Source organism: Rhineura floridana, chromosome 2, assembly GCF_030035675.1.
Source record: "Rhineura floridana isolate rRhiFlo1 chromosome 2, rRhiFlo1.hap2, whole genome shotgun sequence".
Classification (NCBI taxonomy): Eukaryota; Metazoa; Chordata; class Lepidosauria; order Squamata; family Rhineuridae; genus Rhineura; species Rhineura floridana.
This window is the reverse complement of record NC_084481.1, coordinates 228,801,726-228,823,902: the sequence shown is the minus strand read 5'-3', so window position 1 is coordinate 228,823,902 and position 22,177 is coordinate 228,801,726. Positions and strand designations below refer to the sequence as shown.

The following is a 22,177-nucleotide window of genomic DNA, read 5'->3' as shown; positions in this document are numbered from 1 at the left end:
TTTCAGATCATTACTGGTTTCTGTTAATACTATGGTATCGTCTGCATATCTTAAATTATTGATATTTCTCCCTCCAATTTTCACACTTTCATCTTGATCCAATCTCGCTTTCCATTAAGATATGTTCTCTGTATAGATTAAACAAATAAGGTGATAAAACACACCCCTGTCTCACACCCTTTCCAATTAGGAACCAATCGGTTTCTCCATATTCTGTCTTTACAGTAGCCTCTTGTGCAGAGTATAGGTTGCGCATCAGGACAATCTGATGCTGTGGCACCCCCCCATTTCTTTTAAAGCATTCCATAGTTTCTCATGATCTACACAATCAAAGGCTTTGCTTTAATCTATACAGCACAGGGTGATTTTCTTCTGAAATTCCTTGATCCGTTCCATTATCCAACATGTGTTTGTGATATGATCTCTGGTATCTCTTCCTTTTCTAAATCCAGATTGGATATCTGACATTTCTCACTTCATATATGGTAACAGCCTTTGTTGTAGAATCTTGGGCATTACTTGCATGGAATATTAAGGCAATAGTTTGATAATTACTGCATTCCCTGGGATCCCCTTTCTTTGGAATTGGGATGTATATTGAAAGCTTCTAGTCTGTGAGCCATTGTTTAGTTTTCCAAATTTGTTGACAAATTTTTCTCAGTTTGGACAGATTCAGTCTCAGTAACCTGAAGCAACTCTATTGGTATGCCATCTGTTCCTGGTGATTTGTTTCTTCCAAGTATTTTAAGAGCAGATTGCACCTTACATTCTAAAACTTCTGGTTCTTCACCATATGGTTCCTCTGTGAATGAATCTGTCATCCTTGCATCTGTTTTATATAATTCTTCAGTGTATTGCTTCCATCTTCCTTTTATTTCACCTTGGTCAGTCAGCATGTTCCGCTGTTCAACATCCCTACTCGTGGTTTAAATTTCCCTTTCATTTCTCTTTATCTTTTGGAAGAGGGCTTTTGTTCTACCTTTTTTGTTCTCTTCTATTTCTATACAATAACTATTGTTATAGTTCTCTTTGTCCATATGTACTAGTTGCTGTATTATTGCATTTAGGGTTCTGACCGTGTTTCTATCTCCTTTTGCTTTTGCTTTCCTTCTTTAATCACTTTAAGAATTTCGTCAGTCATCCACTGAGGTCTTTGTCTCTTTTCAACTAGAGATATTGTCTTTTGCATTCTTCCCTGATAATGTCCCTGACTTCAATCCATAGTTTTTCTATTTATGTGTCAACTAAGTTTAAAGCCTCAAATCTGTTCCTTATTTGATCTTTATATTCTTCTGGGATGTTATTTAAATTATATTTTGGCATTATGATTGCTTTGTTTTTCTTCTTTAGCTTTACTCTGATTTTCCATATGACCAGTTCATGATCTGTAGCGCAGTCTGCTTTTGGTCTTGTTTTTGCAGAAAGTATGGAACTTCTCCACCTTCTGCTACCAATTATGTAATCAGTCTGATTCCTATATTGACCATCTGGTGATGTCCCTGTGTACAGTTGTCTTTTCAGTTGCTCAAAAAATGTGTTTGCAAAACAAATTATTGGCTTCACAGAATTCAATAAGTCTTTCTCCTGCTTCATTTCTATCTCCTAAGCCCCATTCCTAGTTCTTCTCTGTTCCCTACTTTTGCATTCCAGTCCCCCATGATTATCAGAACATCTTGTTTTGGTGTGTGACCAATTTCTTCCTGTACTTTTGCATAAAATCTCTTCAGTTCCTCTTCTTCTGTGTTTGCCATTGGAGCATAGACTTGGATGATGGTTATGTTAATAGGTTTCCCGTTTAATCTCATTGATATCACTCACTCAGTAGCTCCTAATTGCTCTTGCTACATCACTTCTCACTATTAAAGCAACCCCATTTCTTCTTAATTTCTCATTTCCTGCATAAAATATTTTGTGGTTGCCTGATTGAAAATGTCCCATTCACCTCCATTTTAATTCACTCACATCAGGTCTTGTAATGTTGATGTGTTCCATTTCTTGCTTGACAATTTCTAACTTTCCCTGGTTCATGCTTCTCACATTCTGTGTTCCTATTGTGTACATCGTACAACTCCGGACTCTCCTTTTGCATCTGTGTGCATCAGCCTCTGGGCTTCCTTTCGGCTTTGACCCAGCTGTGTCATTAGTCACAGCACTACTCGTACTTGTCCGTTGTTCTTCCCCAGTAGCTTGCTGAGTGCCATCTGACCTGGGGATCTCATCTTTCAGCACTATTTCGTGTTGCATTTTCATTCTGTTTTCATTCTGTTCCCAGGGTTTTCATGGTAAGAGGTATTTAGAGGTGGTTTACCATTGCCTTCCTCTGAGTTTGGATGCATCTTAGTCTGGTGTCTCAGCTTTGACCATTCCGCCTTGGGTCACCCTCTTGGTCTAGACTGTTGAACAGCATTGCTCTCAGCTTCTTTGACACTCTCAAACCCCCTCACCATATTAAGGTGAGCATCCTAGAGGAGGTGTAATGCTCCTATCTTTCATTAAAAGATTGGCCCCATTTGTCTGCAGCAACCCTTTTCAAGAACATTCACTGTGGTTTTTTCCCTTCCAGTGGGCAAAAATTCCAAAAGGATGATACTAAGAGATTTGTGGCTAAAACCTTTTTTTTAAAATGCCAATGAGAATTAGCTCAGAATTCTCATTTTCAAAGCTTTCTCTGGCTCTTGGCAAAATCCCCACTCTAGTTATTTCAGAAAAATCACCAGCAGAGAAGTACAAAGAGCCACTGCTTTTTGAGACAAGAGTTGTGCTCAGAGTATGATGAGTAGGCAAGAGAATTGCTTTTCTCTTTTGAGAGTAGCCTACAAATGAGTCTAAATAGGACCTTTGCACCCAAGAAGAGCCCAGGTATGTGGAAGGCTGTCAGTCCCACTTTAATTCATTACGGTCATTTCGGAGCATGCTGTGTAGTTTCTAAATTGTAGCTTTGCTGTGTGCTTTATATCTGGTTTTAATTTCTCAGGAGAAGTTCTTGGAGTTGCTGATGTTACGCATGGGCCGATGAGCATGGCTGAACTGGATCGACCGGTTTCTCCATCAGCACAGGGAGATAGCAATCTGGCACCTCGTTTGGACGACCTATCCCAGGTAATGCACGTGGGCATCCTTTGTAGATCTATATTTAAATGTGTGGGGATGATGGGGTTTTGTTTTTTTGTTTTCGGTGTGTTTGTTTTTAACAACAACAACACCCCCCCGGACTGTTTTGATTGGGTTAATGTCACATAGCCTAAAGCTAGGGGGAGATGGCTTTTGGAAGTTGCTGTTGCTTGTTAGATTCTCTTGCCCACACTTCACCATGAAGTCCCAGGACAGGTTACAGCGATTTAAAAATACAATATTAAAAATAGTTAGAACAAATTACAATCAAGAGAATAGTGTAGGTCTTAAAATACATAGTTCAGGCGTCCAAGGCCAGAGTAAAGAGATGTGTCTTCAGCATGCAATGAAAACTATATAAAGAAGGTGCCAGGTGCACCTGTGTGGGGAGGAACTTCCACAGAGGTTATATGAGTATGGGACCCCAGCCAGTAATCCAGCTGCTGCATTTTGGACCAGAATAAATGATCCAGGAACTTCATCTGGCCTGAAATAGGGCAGTTGGTCTGTTAATGGGAACTGGTACATATTTTTAGTTGTTATGTTTATGTCCCTCCTTTCCCCCATGACCTCAAGCAGAGCTTGGAAAAGTTACTTTTTTGAACTACAACTCCCATCAGTCCCAGCCAACATGGCCGCTGGATTGGGCTGATGGGAGTTGTAGGTCAAAAAAGTAACTTTTCTGAGCTCAAGGCAGCATACATAATCTCCCCTCCTTATTCTATCCTCACGACTACCCTTTGAGGTGCATTCTGGGGGGGTTGCACTCCCCTGGGAGGAGCAGGTCCGTAGCTTGAGGGTACGTTTAGATCCAACGCTGTCCCTAGAGGCCAAGGTAGCCTTGTTGGCTAGGAGTGCAAGCTTCAAGTTCTGGCATCTCTTGTACAAAGATGACTTGGCCATTGTTCTCCATACTCTGGTAACTTTTAGACTGGATTATTGCAGTCCCCTCTATATGGGGCTGCCCTTGAAGACTATTCAGATGTGAGATAGGTTAGGCTGAGAGGCTGGCCCAAGGTTACTCAGTGAGGTTCATGGCAGAGTGAAGCTTTGAAGTTGAATCAAGCCACTATACCACACTGGCTCTGTGATCATATCATGCCAGTCCTTCTGCACGGGTTTCCAGTCACAATTTAAAGTGCTGGGTTTAACCCACCTGTGTCTCTGTTCCCTCTGTATCAAAAGACGCCAGTGCTTGGAGGTGGTGATGGCTTAGATCTGGGCCAGTAAATTGAAACTGAATCCTGAAAAGACAGACGTCCTATGTGTTCTGAGTTCTCGAGTCCAGGGGCTAGGGAGACTGACTGTTCTGTGCAGGGCTGCACTCCCTGGAAGGAGCAGGTCCATAGCTTGGGGGTGCTGTGACGCCCTTCCCTGGCTCTCCCTGTCAGGTTCCTACCTGCTTGTGGTTACTGCCTGTCACTAGGCACCACCAGGGACTCCACCAGTCCGGACTGTCCTTTTTTATGGTTTTTCTCCCCGCTCTAGCATAGACCTCACCAGATCCCCCTGCTAGGCAGCACCACCAGTCACGTCCTATAACCCGTATTCCCAGAGACTCTGCCTGAGTCTCTCTATCAGGTTACCTCTGTGACTGTGTGCTTAAGCTGTCCCAATCCCTTTGTATCAATGCAGATAATCCTGGTTTGCTCTGAATACTTGTGGTGTTATTCTCTTCACCGCTGCCACCATTTGTTACCCTTCAGCCTTGGTATTTACCTTACCCTCCCTTCTGGTCTGTGGAACCCCAGCCAAGGATCAGGCCTTTGGTAAACCAAATATATTTATTAAATAACAGAGATAACAAGATTACTTTATAAAGGACTTAAGCATATGGTTTCATCTATTCCTGAGGTACTGGTCTTAGTATTAATCCAAACTCCACACTCTCCTCACATCCACCAACTCTCCACCCAATCTCCTCTCAAAAACCCACCAAAACAACCCACTCACGTTCACCGTCCACTCAGATTTAACTGTCATCCTTCCATTTATACCCTCAGCCATTCTAAACACTCAGCCAATCATCCAGCATTCTACTGCCCATTCACTCCCCCCTCCTCTTTCATTCCACTTACCATGTATCTCCTATACAAACAGCACTTACCATATATACACTAATACATGAACATCACAGGTGCTCCTGGATCTGACACTGTCACTGGAGGCTTAGGCAGCCTATTTCCATCTCTGGCTGGTTCTCCAACTACAGTCCCTCATGGACAGAGATGACTTGGCCACTGTATTCCATCCTCTGGCAACCTCCAGATTGGACTCTTGCTGTTGGCTCTACGTGGGGCTGCCCTTGAAGATGATGGAAACTTCAACTGGTCCAAAATGCAGCAGTCAGATCACTAGCTGGGATTCCATTTAGAACTCAAATAAACTCTGTTTTAAAGCAGCTGCAATAGTAGCCTGTTTTTTTCCAGGCCTGATTGAGGGTGATCACATTAGTGTTCAAAGATCTAAACAACTTCGGCCCCAAATATCTAAAATACCGTCTCCATCCCTACTGATCTTCTCGGGTGTTAAGGTTTGCAGAGGGGGGCTCTCTTGGTAGTTTTCCCAATCTCAGAATTGTAGGGAATGGTGCCCTGGGAGAGGGCTTTCTCTGCAGCAGACCCTAAATTGTGGAGCTCCCTCCCCACAGATGTGATTCTGGCACCTTCATTGTATAGCAGAGGTTAGGAAACCTCTGGCCCACAGGCCTAATTAGGCCCACAAGTCCTCCTCATTTGGCCCACTAGCCTGTTTGGCTAAGTCACACCCACCTGCCTTCCACCTGATGTTGTATATCACATTAGATGAAGGGCAGGTAAAGGCGGGGCTTTGCAAGCAGGATCAGTGATGGTGTGTCAGCCCCACCCCACGCTCTGAGGCTGGCAACAGTAGTAGTGGGAGTGAGCCCACTCCTTCGTACTACTAAGAGGGCTCCTTTGGTAGTGCTGAAGGAAGCACATTACCATTAGTAGCTCCTCTGACTGAAGCTGGAAGGGAGGTCAGCTGGTTAGATGTGGAGATAGAGGAGAAGTTCCTAGAGGATCTTGTCACAAGCAGCTGCCAGTTTAGTTGAGGGGGATATTGTCTTCAGCAGCCCTAATAACTCAGCACCCCCACCCAGTGGATGCCGATTGTAAAGGTGGTGTCTTTGAAAGCAGTGCCTTGAGCAGGGTCTCTCTCGCCCATCTCAAAGTAAGAGGAGAGTGTGTGTTCATACTGGATGGTGCATGCCCTCTCTTGGTGAGTCAAATCCATGGCCTTAGTGCCTTTCTCTGCCCAAGCTTAGAACATAAGAAAAGCCTGCTGGATCAGGCCAGTGGCCCAACTAGTCCAGCATCCTGTTCTTACCTGAGTGCAAGAGCACTCTCCTCTCCTGCGGTTTCCATCAACTGATATTTAGAAGCATACCACCTCCAACTACGGAGGCAGAGCATAGCCATCATGGTTAGTAGTCACTGACACCTTCTCTTCCATGAATTTGCCTAATTCTTTTTTAAAGCCATCCAGGTTGGTGGCCATCACTGCTCTTGTGGGAGCAAATTCCATAGTTTAACTATGCTCTGCATGAAGAAGTACTTTCTTTTGTCTATCCTTAACCTTCCATTAAATGCAAAGATGTATCACTGAACACTAAAGTCAGGATCATTCAGACCATGGTATTTCCGATCTCTATGGATGGATGTGAAAGTTGGACAGTGAAAAAAGCTGATAAGAGAAAAATCAACGCATTTGAAATGTGGTGTTGGAGAAGAGCTTTGCGCATACCATGGACTGCAAAAAAGACAAATAATTGGGTGTTAGAACAAATTAAACCAGAACTATCACTAGAAGCTAAAATGAGGTTATCATACTTTGGCCCCCTAATGAGAAGACATGATTCACTAGAAAAGACAATAATGCTGGGAAAAAGAGAAGGGAGTAGAAAAAGAGGAAGGCCAAACAAGAGAATGATTGATTCCATAAAGGAAGCCACAGACCTAAACTTACAAGATCTGAACAGGGTGGTTCATGACAGATACTCTTGGAGGTCACTGATTCATAGGGTCGCCATAAGTCGAAATTGACTTGAAGGCACATAACAACAACAGCAATCTTCCATCATGCAGCTTCACTGAATGTCCATGAGTTCTAGTGTTATGAGAGAGGGAGAAAAAAAAACTTTCTCCATGCCATCCATAATTGTATACACTTCTATCATGTCGCCTCTGACTCACTTTTTCTCTAAACTAAAAAGCCCCAAATGCTGCAACCTTTCCTCATTGGGGGGTCGCTCCATCCCCTTGATCATTCTGGTTGCCCTCTTCTGAACCTGAGCTTGTGGAGGTGGCAACTGTGGTCATGTGGTCATGTTATCAGCTTCATATTATTTGTTGGCTGTGAACTTATTTGAAGAGACAGGCATTCATTTCCATCCATACCTTTTTGATCTCTAAGTTTAAACAAATATAAATGCAAATTAATGCACTTCTAAAAACAGAAAGAAGAGCATTAGGCAGTTTTTGTTCATGTTTTGTTTGCTCTTATTTTGGCATTTCATATGTAACCTACAGAAACAATACCAAGAGACTCAGCAAGCAAGACTAGCAAAACCTAGAGTCATCTGTGTGAAACCCAAATCTGAAATCACACAGCAGCAAGGTAAATTATTTATTTTACATTCTGCCGCATCTGATATGATGGTTCACACTGAGCCAACTTTTTTATGGTATGCAGTTAGTCAGGCTACTTTCAACTGATTGGTTGAGTATCCTTTTGCCCCATTATTATTTTTAGTATTTACACTGCGGTGTCATCCAGCAGCACATTGCACGAATGGCTTAGTACACAAAAAGATGAAGGTAATGTGGGGAAAGAGATGTGAGTACAGAGCAGGTAGCATCCAGTTCTTCCCTCTCCAAACAGGGCTGCCAAGCCATCCAAGCAACAGGGGTAAAAGGTTCTTGAAAGGAAACAAATACACACATTTCTGATATGGAATGAATAAGCGGTCATTTATCTTACAACAATACTGTGATGCCTTTCATATTCACTTGTATGTTGAAATCTAATTTAGTCTGGCAGGTATTTGGAACAGAATGGTATAGAAGTTGAGAGAAATGCCAAATTGAGGCTGAAGGCTTAATTGCAGACCTGCGTTTTGCTAAAAACAGATTGCAGGTTTCTAGGTAGAATTTTATATTATATTTTGAATACTGCCTTAGGAATCACAGCACAGATATGAGAAGCAGCCTCGTGTGGTAGTATCTGAACTAAGGGAAGAGACTGCCAAAAAAACCACCAGGCTATAAATTCTTTTTATAAAAAAAATCTGATTGAAATCTTTGTATCTATTAATTTAGTAGTAGTGTGTGCCTAAATATATATAGGGTGAATGTGGCTAACATGTATTTGCATGTGCATTATTCAATTACACTTGCCTGGGATTGCCTGGAATTAGCTGTGGTTTTCTGTCAAGTGTACCTTTGGTAGTTCAGTCCACATTTGCAATTGCATAATGTATGAAAAAAACTTTAGTCAATTTGTTTATGTGTAAACTGTGGACCGAACTTACAAGAAGTGCTTCTGAAAACCAGTTGCCGGAAGCCTCAGGAGGGGAGAGTGTTCTTGCACTCGGGTCCTGCTTGCGGGCTTCCCCCAGGCACCTGGTTGGCCACTGTGAGAACAGGATGCTGAACTAGATGGGCCACTGGCCTGATCCAGCAGGCTCTTCTTATGTTCTTATGTTCTTAAGTGAACAGGGTGGTTTATAACAGATGCTATTGGAGGTCGGTGATTCATAGGGTCACCATACATAAGTTGTAATTGACTTGAAGCCACATACCAGCAACAAAGCTCTTGACCACAAGAGGGCAGCAATCTGTCCTTTTTTCAGAACAGCAGGATGGGTTTTGCACAGAGGAGTTGTTTTAACAAAAAAGAACAAAAGGGAAATTGAGACAACTCATACCCAAAATTCTAATTTTTATATAGTTTATATGGTAACTATTAATGCTGTGTATGCTATTAAAGTAGGGCCAAAGCCAGACTGCAAGATAATGAGATCGTTGAAGAGTGTCTCTTGACACTGATTCCTTTGTTACAAGACAAGGGAATTGTAGCCATACGAGCAGAGGGGGCAGAGGGATTTCCAGTTCCTTAATGCCTGGGATTCTTCCATTCCTATATATAACCATGATGGCAAATTTCAGGAGTTGCTTGATGGGGTTGGGCGGAGGAGTTCCTCTGTCTTTCTGCAGAACTGCTTTGGTAACCGGATGGGTCCAGGCAGGGGGAAGTGTATGGCTCATGTAATGTTCATGGCGCCACTGTCATTCAGGGCAGTGCCGCACAAAGTACTTCCACTCATGCAAGGATTTCCATTTGTGCAATGGAACTTTCTCTCCTCTCTCCATGCACCCCCTGCGCCTTCCCCAAATCTCATGCAGAAGGTTGGGAAATCCCAAACAGATTTATGGATGCTTGTGGGGAGATGAGAGGGACGGGAAGTTCTGTTGCATAGTCAAAATTCCTTGTGCTACTAGAACTACTTAGTTGGATTCTGCCCTCAGTGTACAATACCTCTGTCTTTTAATCCATCATTGACTCAATTCATGGTTTTGAAGTCAGGAATTCACACAAAGCCTTTGAGAGGGAAAGTGGGTGTTCTTATTATTAGGGGTGAATGACAGGCTGGATGATGTCAGGAAATGATTCCCTTAGGTTTGCCACCCGATGAAAGAAATCTTAATAAATTATACGAGCGCCACTTTATTTTTAATCTATTAAAATCTATGTGTTCATATGAATAGAAGTACTTCTGAAGTAAAAAAAAAAAGAGCATACTTTATCCGTTTATACATGGTGATCTTGTATACTGTAGCAACCACCGTCAGATGCCATTTTAGAAGAGGCATTCTTCCTTAACACCTGCTCACAGATGAGGGCTGTCACTTGGCATTTTTATATGTTCTTGTATTAGAAATGTCATTTTTTTTTAAAGAGGGGCTTTTCCCCTTGCATGCTTTACACGCTAACTCCAATACATTACCCCAGGAACACCCACCCAACCCTGCCCCCAGGCTTTCCTAACTCCTCCTCCCCTTAGACCTGCCCAAGCCTCCCCCCCCACTGGTTGCCAAGCCCCCTTCCCCCCTTTAGACCTTCTCCCGCAAGGAGGCGGGAACCAGAGGAAGGTGGTGGTTGACTGAGACAAGCTGCATAGGAACAGCCACTCCAGCCTGTCCTGATTGTTCCTCCATGGCTCTCCCAGCTGCCTCAGTCTTGCAGCAGCATCTCGGCCCTCCACTGCCTCCCCCACTCACCCCCTGCCATGCCTAGCACGTCTGCTGCCTTGGATGGCTGTCATCACAAAATATACTTAAAGGAAGAAATCTACTACCCATTAATCAGGAGCACCTTTTTAGTAGAGCAAAAGAGTTTTAATCTATCAATCTAAATGTTTGGGTGGGGGCATTACTAAAACTGGCTAGAGGCTGGCTGAGGGGCTCTTGGAAGCAACACAGCTGCCACTCTGCCAGTAGAGAGGGAGACCCACCAATGGAACAGGACTTATGCCACAGGAGCCACACCCCCAGTACACCTGTGGTACATTGTGCAGATGCAGAAGTCCCACCAACAGTGAGGGAGAAAACTGGACATGTTGGGAGCAGCTGAGGACTCTCAGGATTGTAATGTGGTGTTGGAGGAGAGCTTTGCGCATACCATGGACGGTGAAAAAGACAAATAATTGGGTGTCAGAACAAATTAAATCAGAACTATCACTAGAAGCTAAAATGATGAAACTGAGGTTATCATATGTTGGACACATCATGAGAAGACATGATTCACTAGAAAAGACAATAATGCTGGGAAAAACAGAAGGGAGTAGAAAAAGAGGAAGGCCAAACAAGAGATGGATTGATTCCACAAAGGAAGCCACAGACCTGAACTTACAAGATCTGAACAGGGTGGTTCATGACAGATGCTCTTGGAGGTTGCTGATTCATAGTGTCGCCATAAGTCATAATCAACCTGAAGGCACATAACAATAACAACAAAAGGATCAGTAATGTCAAAAACTGGAGGATATGGACGAGACACAAGTGTCTGTAGTTTCGGCCCCTTGGACCAGAAGATAGGTTTGGATTATCATTGTCTTTCCCATGGAGTGTTCAGTATTAAGTTCTGCCTTGTACTGGATCACAAAAGATATTCCTATCCAGTGGTTCTTAACCTTTCCACTGCCAGCACCCCTTGGATTTGTAAAATATGCTCTCACCACCCCTGAAAAAATACTGTTCATTTTTTAATTTAATTTAATTTTAATGTGTGTTTTAACCTAACTTAGCTAAGATAAATGACAGTTTTCCAAAATCTTTGGTTGTATAGTTACTGCCTTGCACCCCTAGAAAGTGTCTCATACCCCCGGGTGTGTGTGCACCCCAGGTTAAGAACCACAGTTCTCTGTGGCTTTTTTAAAATCTCAGGTCTTGCAGAAATCTCACTTGCTAAAAACATGGTGGTCATGGAGCCAATTAAGTATTGGAATCTCTTCATAGACCCAGTTCCAGATGGGTCCTACCAAGCAGGGAGTGCATAATAATTGATATGTTGCATTGAAAACTAGTAATCTGGATTTACTATGTGTGTGTGAGAGAGAGAGAAAGAGAGATTTATGCAGGAGAAACTGAAATATTTGTCAACTCTCATACAACCAGTCTAGCAAGTGCTGTAGCTTCCATGGGGAAATGGGTGGTCCAGAGAGCAATCTGTGAAAGCTTCCAAGAAGACGTATGTTCTGTGCTCAAAACATCTTCCTTCCTTAGATTTGAAAGTTATTACACGACACAGAATTTGTTTCCTCTGTTAATAGATTCATTACATGGTTTTGAAAGATTGTTTGCTGTCGTCTCTTCATTAGCCAGAATTTATTCTAATGAATTACACTACTTAACGTGGTATGGCAAATCCCTACCAGATGCTTTGGCTGGAAGGGATGATATTGGAGCGCACTGTGGAGCTCACATCAGCTCAAAAACTGGGATTGTTTTCTTTTTGCTGGTGTTCTGCTGGTGGCGGCTTTGAGGTGCAGGAAGTGGTAACATAAAGCTGGTCAGAATCAGGACCTGGGACAGCTCCTAGGGACAGGAGAAGTTAATCTGATCAAGTCCAAAGCTCAGTGGAGCCTAGGGCCCGATGACTGCCACAGCCTTTCCTCTCGAGCCAACTTCATTGGAGACCTAAAGACCTGGCACAATGCACTGGGACATGGTTGAATGACCTTGGATTATGCCTTTGGCCTTCTCTAATGGGTTGTCATGTTTTAGCCTGAGGATTCCACATCAGAGGATGACTTGGAGGTCCCATTGTTGCATCAAGCCTCAGATCAAGGTCACCTTGGGGATAAGAAGCCAGCATCCTTGGATGCAGCAGAGGAAGAGCCGTCTACACCGTGGAAGGGTGTAGCTTCTGACGGTGATGCCGAATTAGTCCCGAGCCCCTGGGAGTAACAACTCAAATGCCAGACAGAAACCCATCCCATCCAGAGAAGTACCCAACTGCAGGCAAAGACTCCTTGGGGGTAAGAGTCTCCTCTCAAGGAGAGCTCTGGATGAAGATAGCTGATAGGAGTCAGCTGAGGTTACGGTGTGGTTCCAGCTGGTGCAGCTCAGAAACCACACTGCCAGGCTGGAAGAGCAGTTGGAACAACATCAGTGCCTCTTGTCAGCACTCCTCTTTGGCCACAGAACACCCTGATCACAACTTTGGATTGCCTTGACCTTGCCTCCCACCTGACCCTTTGTTTCCTGTCCAGGTTACCTGGGACCTGTCCTGGACACCACTTTTGCCTTGCCATGTTGGCGTTGCTGCTACAGAACAACCTGATCGCTCAGGGTTCTGTCTAGAGTTGGACACGGGATCTCTAGGAGATGAAGCCGTTTTGGGTGGTTGGACAACTAATTTCAGACCTCCATCTGTCAGGTCTGAACAATCCCAGGTCCATAGTTTGATCATTCCTCCTACCCCTTTGAGATATCTCTGGAGTGATTCCCCTCATACTCTAGTTCTGGTAGAGTCCAGGGCCACCGGACCTCCTGAGCTAAAGAGTGTCATCAGTGAGGTCTTGGGGCTGGGTCACAACACAGTACAGTTGGTACTAAGTTGCTGTTCATTTGTTCAGAAAAAGGAGCACGTTTTTTCTGGTTGGGTAATAAGGTTGTCAGAATGTGTAGCCTCTACTTCAGTTTACTGGTGGAATGGTTTGGTGTGCTAATAATACCTCCTCTTCCATTTCTAATTTGTAGTCTGCTTGAATAAAAATGTTTAGGAATTTGAGGCAAAGCACTGAGCTAAAATGATTATGGAGTAGGTTTTACAGCAGAATTTTGCATCGCTCTCTCTTCTGCACTGCCATAGATGCTCCCCAAAATGGGGAGCATGGGGAGGCCTTTCAATAAAAAAGGGGAAAGTGATTGGGGAAGAGAGTATGTGAGAGGTACCATCAATTGCTTCCGCAGAACATAAGTAAAACTCAGCTGGATCAAACCAGTGGCCCATCTAGTCCAGCATCCTGTTCTCACAGTGGCCAACCAGATGCCTACTGGAAGCACGCAACAATAACCTGAGCACAACAGCCCCCTCCCTTCCTATAGTTTCCAGCAACTGGTATTCATAAGCATACTGCCTCCAACAGTGAAGGGAGGACATAAAGCTGTTCAAGTTGGCAGTCATCACTGCCTGTTGTAACAGCAAATTCCATAGTTTAACTATACTTATATTTTATGTGGTAAAATGTATATACTGTTTGATAGTAAAAAACCTATAAGCGGTTTACAAAAAACATTAACTATTGATAAAACAGCTTAAAAACAAGTAATTGAAAACATTTTTAAAACAAAGTCAAAACAGACAAATTAAAACACATCAGCATCTATGCATCTGGATAGGCTTGCCTAAACAAAAAAGTTTTAAACAGGTGCCAAAAAGAATACAGCAAGGCACCTGCCTGATGTCAATAGGCAGGGAGTTCCAAAGAGTTGGTGCTGTCACACTGAAAGAATGATTTCTTACAAGTGCATAACAGATATTATGTGGCACCTGTGCCTGTTCTGCAGATGGAAGTGCTCGAGTGGGTGCATATGGGGTAAGGCAGTCCTGCAAGTAAACTTGTCCCAAGCTGTTAAGGGCTTTATATACCAATAGTAACACCTTGAACTTTGCCCATTAGCAAATCAGCAACCACTGCTGATCCCTGAGCAAAGGTGTTATATGCTGACATGATCTCGCCCCCATCAGCAATCTGACTGCAGCATTCTGCACTAACTGCAATTTCCAGGTCAAGTGCAAGGGAAAACCCACATAAAGTAAATTGCAGTAATCCAGTCTTGAAGAAGTCACCAATGCTTGAACTACTGTGGTCAGGCTCTCTCAGTCCAGGAATGGTCATAGTTGGCTCATGAGATGCAGCTGACAAAAGGCACTTCTAGCCACTGAGACAGCCTGGGCTTCCAGTGACAGAACTGGATGCAGAAGCAACCCCCAGGCATACCTGCTCCTGCGGGGGAGTGCAGTCGCATCCAGGGCAGGCAGTTGACCGATTTCCCAGACACGGGAACCACTCGCCTATAGTGCCTCTGTCTTGCCAGGATTCAAGCTCTGCTTATTATATGCTGTGTGAAGAAGTAAATCTCCATTTATATTGTTCTCCTTTTGGTCCTACCTTGAGGCTCCTATAGTACTGGCGAAACTCCATCCTGCAGGGTCTTGGCTTTATCTTCTATGCCAAGGATCCTTTTTTTAAATTATTCTCTCTTTCCCCATCTGAAAGGCTTCTGGCCAAAACTAATCTTTCTCACAGTCCCTTGCAGGACTCAGAAACTTACAAGGATGTAACTGGAATAGCTTCCTACATTGTGTACTTCATAAAACCAGTAATTACTGCTGCCTTCGTTGAGAAAAGCAAAACAGCTTAGATGGGCAACGATCCCATTGGCACCAGCCTTGAGTGGTCGTGAATAAAAGCAGATGATGATGGTGAGCTGGAGAGGCTGACCTGCTTTCATCCCATCAGGCATACATCCCTTTACATAAACGGGGAATTGTAAAGCAAAATTAATGGACATTGAAAGGAAGAGGCTTGCTGTGACACTAATGACTGTATTAGCCCAAGAGCTATTGAGTTACCCTTCCCTAAGCTTCTCGCAAATTAGGGCTGCCACACCATGGCGCCTGTCTCTTCTGACTTGTACCAAGCAGAAAATACAAAACTGTCCTTGACTGCCCCCTGGCCTGTATGATGCAGCAAGGTGAAGCTAAATCAGAGGCTGATAGTTGAGTAGATTGTGTCTGGTCTTGGGTGTGTTCTTATATACAGAATTTCAGTTGTTACATTGCTGGGAAAGGGGCAGAAGGCACACACTGAGGCAGAAGAATGGAATTCATAAGCAAAGGGGCATGGCTGTGGGGAGAGGCTGTGACCTGTGCTAAACAAAGCACAGTTTTTCCTGGCTGCAGCATTCTGCAGAGTTTTCTCTGTAACAAAGAGGGCTAGATACTTGGCGCTCCATCAAAATAATGACCAAAAATCCCCACACCCAGTTTCATCATTCAGATGTTCAAGATTTCTCAGAAGCTGCCATGTTCTGCATTTTGTGATACAATCACAGGTATGCCTGCATATCTCCTCTGATATTAAAGCATGCCAGAAGTTTGGTTAATGCTTGCCACCTTGAGCTTCATGTTTAAGTTGATAAGTGGATAGAAATCTGAAAAAAAATGAAACTAGCAGAAACTTTCTACTACTTGTAGTGAGTTACGATGAACATAAGATTTTTATAGCAACGTGGTGACTGGAAACTGGATGAGGTGTAAGGATTTTTATACTTGATTTTCATTTGTGATCTTTATACTGGTCTGCTGGAGCATTTGACATTTAAGTGTCAGCTGTGCTCCAGAAAGTTTTTAAGCCATAAAGTAAACATAAAATTGAACTATTAATTTATACTAAAGTCCCCACCCATCTCACTAAATCATTAATATGTTACCTTTAAAGCAAAAGATCCACCATTCAAACCACAGCATCTCCAAGCAGGACTAGGAAAACCCTGCCCAAAACTCTGGAAGGTTCATAGACAATACTGAGCTAGGTGGATTCCATGATCTGACTCAGTGTAACAGTGGTGGGGAATCTCAAATCTGGGGACCAAATCTGTCCCCCCGGCCTTTCTAACTGGCCCTCAGGGCTAAATCTGGCCCTCAGGACTAAATCTGGCCCTCCAGGCCTCTCTAACTGGCCTTCAGGACTCTCCCCAGGCTATCATCAATCAAATGAAGAAAAACAAAGCTAGTGGACCTGATGGGATTCCTGCTGAAAAAATCTGGATGAGAGAGGAGATCCCCGAAGACTTTAGGAATGCCATAATTATCACCCTTTTTAAGAAGGGTGATAGAACAGATTGTGGGAACTATTGAGGTATCTCTCTTCTTACTACCGCAGATAAAATCCTTGCAAGAATCCTTGCAAATCGCTCCTACCGATCTCGGAGGATGTCCTCCCCAAATCTCAAAATGGTTTCCACCCTTCCAGGGGACAGTGGACATGATCTTCACTGCACGACAGCTTCAAGAAAAATGCCGGGAGCAGAATCGACCTTTATATATGGTGTTTATTGATCTGACTAAGGCCCTTGATGCTGTGAATCAAACCACTCTCTGGACCATCCTTCTGAAAACTAGATAAATTTGTGAATGTTTTGCGACTCCATGACAGTGACAGTTTTGGATAACAATGGCTTTCAGAGTGATCCATTCAGAGTCGGATCAGGCATAAAACAGGGATACGTCATTGTTCCTTATTTTCTGTCTTCATTGCTATGATTCTACACCTAATTGTGGGGAAACTTCCTACTGGTGTGGAAATCATATATTGAACAGATGGAAAGCTTTTTAATCTCAGTAGGCTGAAAGCAAAAAGTAAGGTAATGTCAACCTCTGTCATAGAACTTCAGTGTGCCGATGATAATGTAGTCTCCGCACATTCAGAGGATCTTCAAACTATCCTAAATGTCTTTGCAGAAGCATATGGAAAGCTTGAGCTCTCACTTAATATTTAAAAACCCAAAGTGCTTCATCCACAGGTGCGAACTAGTCCCTCTGTAGCACCATCAGTCCAGCTTAATGGTGTGACGCTGGAGAACATTGATCACTTCCCTTATCTTGGCAGCCATCTCTCTGTAAAAGCTGACATTCTCCCGAATGAAGCATAGAGTGTTTGGGCAGATGGACTAATGCTAGCGTTTTGGAAGAAGCAGAGACTACCAGTGTTGAAACAATGATCCTTCAACATCAACTTCGCTGGACTGGCCATGTTGTTTGAATGACTGATCACTGTCTTCCAGAGCAGCTACTTTACTCCCAACTTAAGGATGGAAAACGGAATATCAGTGGACAGCAAAAGAGGTTTAAAGATGTTCTTAAAGCTAATCTAAAAAAAGTAACATAAGCATGGAGAACTGGGAAGTCTTGGCCCATGAACGTCCCGCATGGTCGGCTATTATCAAAGGTGCTATGGACTTTGAAGAAGCACGAATACAGGGGGAATGGGACAAATGAGCTAAGCAGAAGTCACGTCAAACAAATCCTCATCGCAGGCATCTTCCATCTGGAAACCTATGTCCTCTGGGGAGGCTGTGTGGATCCTGAATTGGCCTCCACAGTCACTTACGGACCCACTGTTAAAGACCTTACCTTGGAAGACAATCTTACTCAGCGATCGCCAATGATACCACCTCCTCAGTCACAACTCCTCTCTCTAGGCTACTCTCCAGCCCTACTTTGCATTTTCCTTGAGTGTGTTTTTCTCCTGGCTGAAATGTGTCTTTGAACTCTGATAATGTCTCTTGCAGCCTGGATGGAGGACAGAGAGGTTTCGTGTGTGAGTTTGTGTAGAAACAAGCCTATTATTTAAAGGTAAAATATGTACTTGTTGCTCTGACCACCCCCAGCGTGTGGCCCTGTAAGATTGCTCAGAAGGGAATGTGGCCCTTGCTCTGAAAAAAGTTCCCCACCCCAGCTGTATAAGGCAGCTTTCTGTGTTCCTTGAGTCACTTTCTAGATTTAGGGATTTAAAGCATAATGGGCACATTCACATGTGACATTAACCTTCCTCAATCTTGTGTCCCCAGTTGTTGACCATCTCCAGTCATCCCTGACCATTGTCTTTCTGGCTGAGTATGATGGGGATTGTAGTCCAACAGCATCTGGGGACAAAAGGCTGAAGGAGGCTGCTTTAAACCATGATTTAGTGCTCTGTGCATGAGCAGGAAGGCTTCCAATATGAGCCTTGAGCTCCTCTCCTACTCCTGTGCAACTGCGGATGGATTTTGCTAGCATTCAGTTTTTCTTTCCATTAGGAGGAAAGGGTGGGGTCCTTCCTACACATACACATATTGATAAACCATGGTTTAGGGTCATGTTCAAATCAAGCTAATATATAGTAGAATTGCAAATACTTTTTGGCTCAGGACATTGGTTTTCAAAAACATGCCCTTAAGCTGTCATCCTGTACTCACTCTACCTTATTGTTAATCTAGAAAGCTGAGTGTTTATGGTCATGCTGTGCATTCATATCTGTTCCCTGCAGTGCACAGCTGAACCCGATCAGGGTTAGTCACAATGCGAACAAGATAGTGGCAAGAGAGAGGAAGGAAGGTCACTATCAAAGAGTAGACCAAAATAAAAATACCTTCATATGGTGGTGAATGAATCTCTAGGGGTACGGAGCTCCGCCTAGGGCATGATGCAACAGAGGGATGTACTGGTAGTGTATATTTAATTCCAACAATGTTGGTGAGGTGTTTGTGACACTCCGCCATTGCCAGACACTGAGCATGTGTTGTTTTCTAGATAATCTGACATCAAGTAGATTTTCATTAGTTCAATGAAACACAGCACCTAACTCAGAAAAGCCATTTAAAAATTTAAGTAAAAGCCAGGCCTATTTTGGTAGCCCCTTAATTGCCAGTGTTTTAGGATGCTGTGCTTTCTCTCTCCCTCCCTTTTCACCTCTTAAGAGCATGATTGTAGTTCTTTAAGTGACTGTTGTGCTTAATGGCCTTAATGAAGTTTTCTTTTTATAGATCACAATCATTGATATATATATTTATTTGGGGGGGATATTTAATACTATTCCCTGTTGTGTAAGAACAGTGTTATACAACTTCTTATTCCTGCTGTTGGGTCGCACACATGCTGCCTTGCTTTTGAATGTGAGGCCCTGACAGAGCCTGATCAGTTTGCTCCTTTGGGGCCTGGCTGGTAAGAGAGGCATTCCTTATTTCCCTAAGCCAATTTTGGACAGTCTCACTCTTATGACCCTTCTAGGATAGATCTACACTGCCCATTTTTCTCAGAATGCTTACTGGAGAGTAGAATGGCTGCTGAAAATAAAGAAGTTGGCCATCACGAGATTGTAGTAGATTGCTCTTTAACAGGAACAAGTGGCCTTAAAAGGTGATAGACTTCCCTTCATTAGAGGTTTTAAGCAGAGGTTGGATGATCTCCTTTCAGGGATGCCATTGCTAGGGTTGGACCTTCTGAATTACACTTCTACTCTACAATTTGAAATCAAGCTTCCCATTTTGTAGTTCGTATTTCCTGAACAAACATGCATGCTAATTGTTAATCAAAACACATATATTACAACTAAATAAGAGCAAATCTGAAAATGTTTGTGATGCAGACCCTGTGCCTTTTAAACTACTGAATTTGTCTGCTTCTGTGACAGCAATAGGGGAGAGAAATTTGAAATCAGCCATGTTTGGACAATCATATCTCACATGATTACTTCTCCCTTCTCAGCATTCCTGAATGTAATGTGCAAGTCCTCCAATTAACTGTTTCCCATTTTGTCCCAACTGGGAAACTATGGTTAGCAGCTCTGAAACACGCCAGGATCTTAAATCAACTATTGAGCCATTGCTTGCATAGCACCCGAAGTGGGCCAGTCAATTTCCTTTTGATTCTATCTGAAACTACTGACTACTATTTGCAAAGAATTTACTGGGATCAACAGCTAGTAGATGCTGAGCAGTACATTGTTTTTCCATGTGATGGAAAGTTAATGTCCACGTCCATTATTGCCGTATTTACACACAACACTAAACTACGCACAAGCTCAGTGAGCCACTTGCTCATGCACTCCCCCACTTTTGCTTATGTGCAATCGGTCAAACTGCCTGAATTGACAAATTGTTGTTAAACACTAACTGTGGTTAATTTCAAGCAATCCAGCTTCAAACCATGGTTTATGTAGCTAGTGTTTTTAAACTAACCCTATTTAGCGGTTAAGCACAACTCTGGATCTGGGTGACACAGCAAACTGTGATTAAGAAAAAGCCAAAGTAAAAGCTTTTGAACTCCCGCTCCCAGCTGTACTTGAAGGGAAAAGAAAACAGGGAAGCGCATGAGCTTAAGACTTGGTGCAACTCCATGTATGTTGCACTGAGCTATGGTTTAGTGTAACATGCTAAGATGCCAATAATTTAGGAATATAGTGCATGGCCTGTTATGTGATTATTTATAGTGCTTTACCACAGTATCCCTTAACTTGTGTTTGATAGAATGTCATAACTTTGAGAGAGAGTCTTTTAAAGAGACACTTTGTAAAAATCCCCCCTTTAATCTATCCTGTGATATATTTAGAAAAGGTGAAAACCAGAGAGGAAAGACAAATATGACACAAAATTGTAAACGTGCATAGCAGGGGGTGGCCTGGCTAACTCCTCTGGATTCAGACTCAGAGTTGCTGGTGTGTTTTTCTCCGTTATGTTTAATGTGAAATCTCCTTAGAGCTTTTCATAGATCACCTTACAGGTTATACAGAACTTTGCATCTCTACACAGCATGACTGCTTAAGCTAAGATGTTGTCACAGCAATTAGACACACCCCTTGAGTATCTTTAAGTAGGCTTGGGGAAGGTTTCTCTTATTGAAACCGTGTGAGCAAATGAGCACTACTCCTAAGTTGAAGAACTGGCACTATCTGTGCATGCCTATGCATCTGCCTGTGTGTCCTCAATGGCAGTGGTAGCACCTCATTGTGATCCTCCGATTCTGGCTCGGGTTGAGCCTTTGATTACCCCTCATCTAGAGAAGGTGTGTGCAGCTGTGGCAGCTTGGGTGGAGGGGAAGAAAAGGGGCTGGCTCATGGTCAGACAGCATTTCTGCAGTTGTAACTGGAGCTAAGGGGGTGGAGCTGTCACTGTCAAAAGTGCTGAAGCCTTCCACTTCTGCACTGCCCTTCTGCTGTTCCACCCCCCTGCTGCGAGCCATGGGGCCCCTCCCCTGGATCCCATTCTATCGCTTCCTCCTCCCGATCACTCCAGGAACGCTCTATGGGACTCATGACCGGGGGGAGGGGGACACACAGTAAAGGTGAATTGTGTGCCTGAAAAGTTTGCAGATTGGATATCATACACAGCGGGAGTACCCGGGTGTCCATGGTTTCTTATCAGTGGGGTCTCAGATAGAAGGTCAGTGATGATGCTGAAGCTTCCCTGAAAGATGTCTTGGCTATGTATTGCAGATCAGCAGTGCCAAGGGTGTGTGTGTTAGATCATACTTTCAGTTTATGCAGGGGCAACAGTGAAGCCCAGCCAAGCTCATTATGCACGGTATGCACCTGCTGAAACATATCCCAGAATCCTCTGGAGTACTCTGCATCCCAGAGTTCCTCAGCAGGCAAGATGACATGAACAGGTTTTCCTGAAAGTTTGAAAGTCACCATTCTAGCACAGCAGAGCAGCCCACTTCTGGCTGTAAATAAAAATAGATTCATCAGTGTCGTTGGTATATGGATAACCTGCTTTTTACTGTCATAGCGGTAAAATGGCAACACCATCTTGGAAGTATTCAAGGAAAAGGTCTGCCTTCATAAGAACTTTCCACGAGTTATTAAATAAGATAAATAAATCCTTTGGCCTTTAATGTTTTTTTAAGGTGCCTTTAAAGCAGAAGCAAAATGAACAAACCCTATAGAAGCAATTTGAAGGCAGGGGAGGCATGTAATCTGGACTTAAATTAATGAATT

General features: G+C 43.3%; 1 protein-coding gene across 5 annotated transcripts in view; it reads left to right on the top strand.

The window, feature by feature from the left end:
• KIAA0586 (KIAA0586 ortholog) overlaps nt 1–22,177 on the top strand; it is a 152,607-nt gene that overhangs the window by 108,623 nt on the left and 21,807 nt on the right. For all 5 annotated transcript variants that reach the window (XM_061612453.1, XM_061612449.1, XM_061612451.1 and 2 more), the window contains 2 exons: nt 2,975–3,099; nt 7,662–7,749. In XM_061612453.1, the coding sequence (XP_061468437.1) occupies nt 2,975–3,099; nt 7,662–7,749 (213 nt within the window). The remainder of the gene's footprint in view (nt 1–2,974; nt 3,100–7,661; nt 7,750–22,177) is intronic.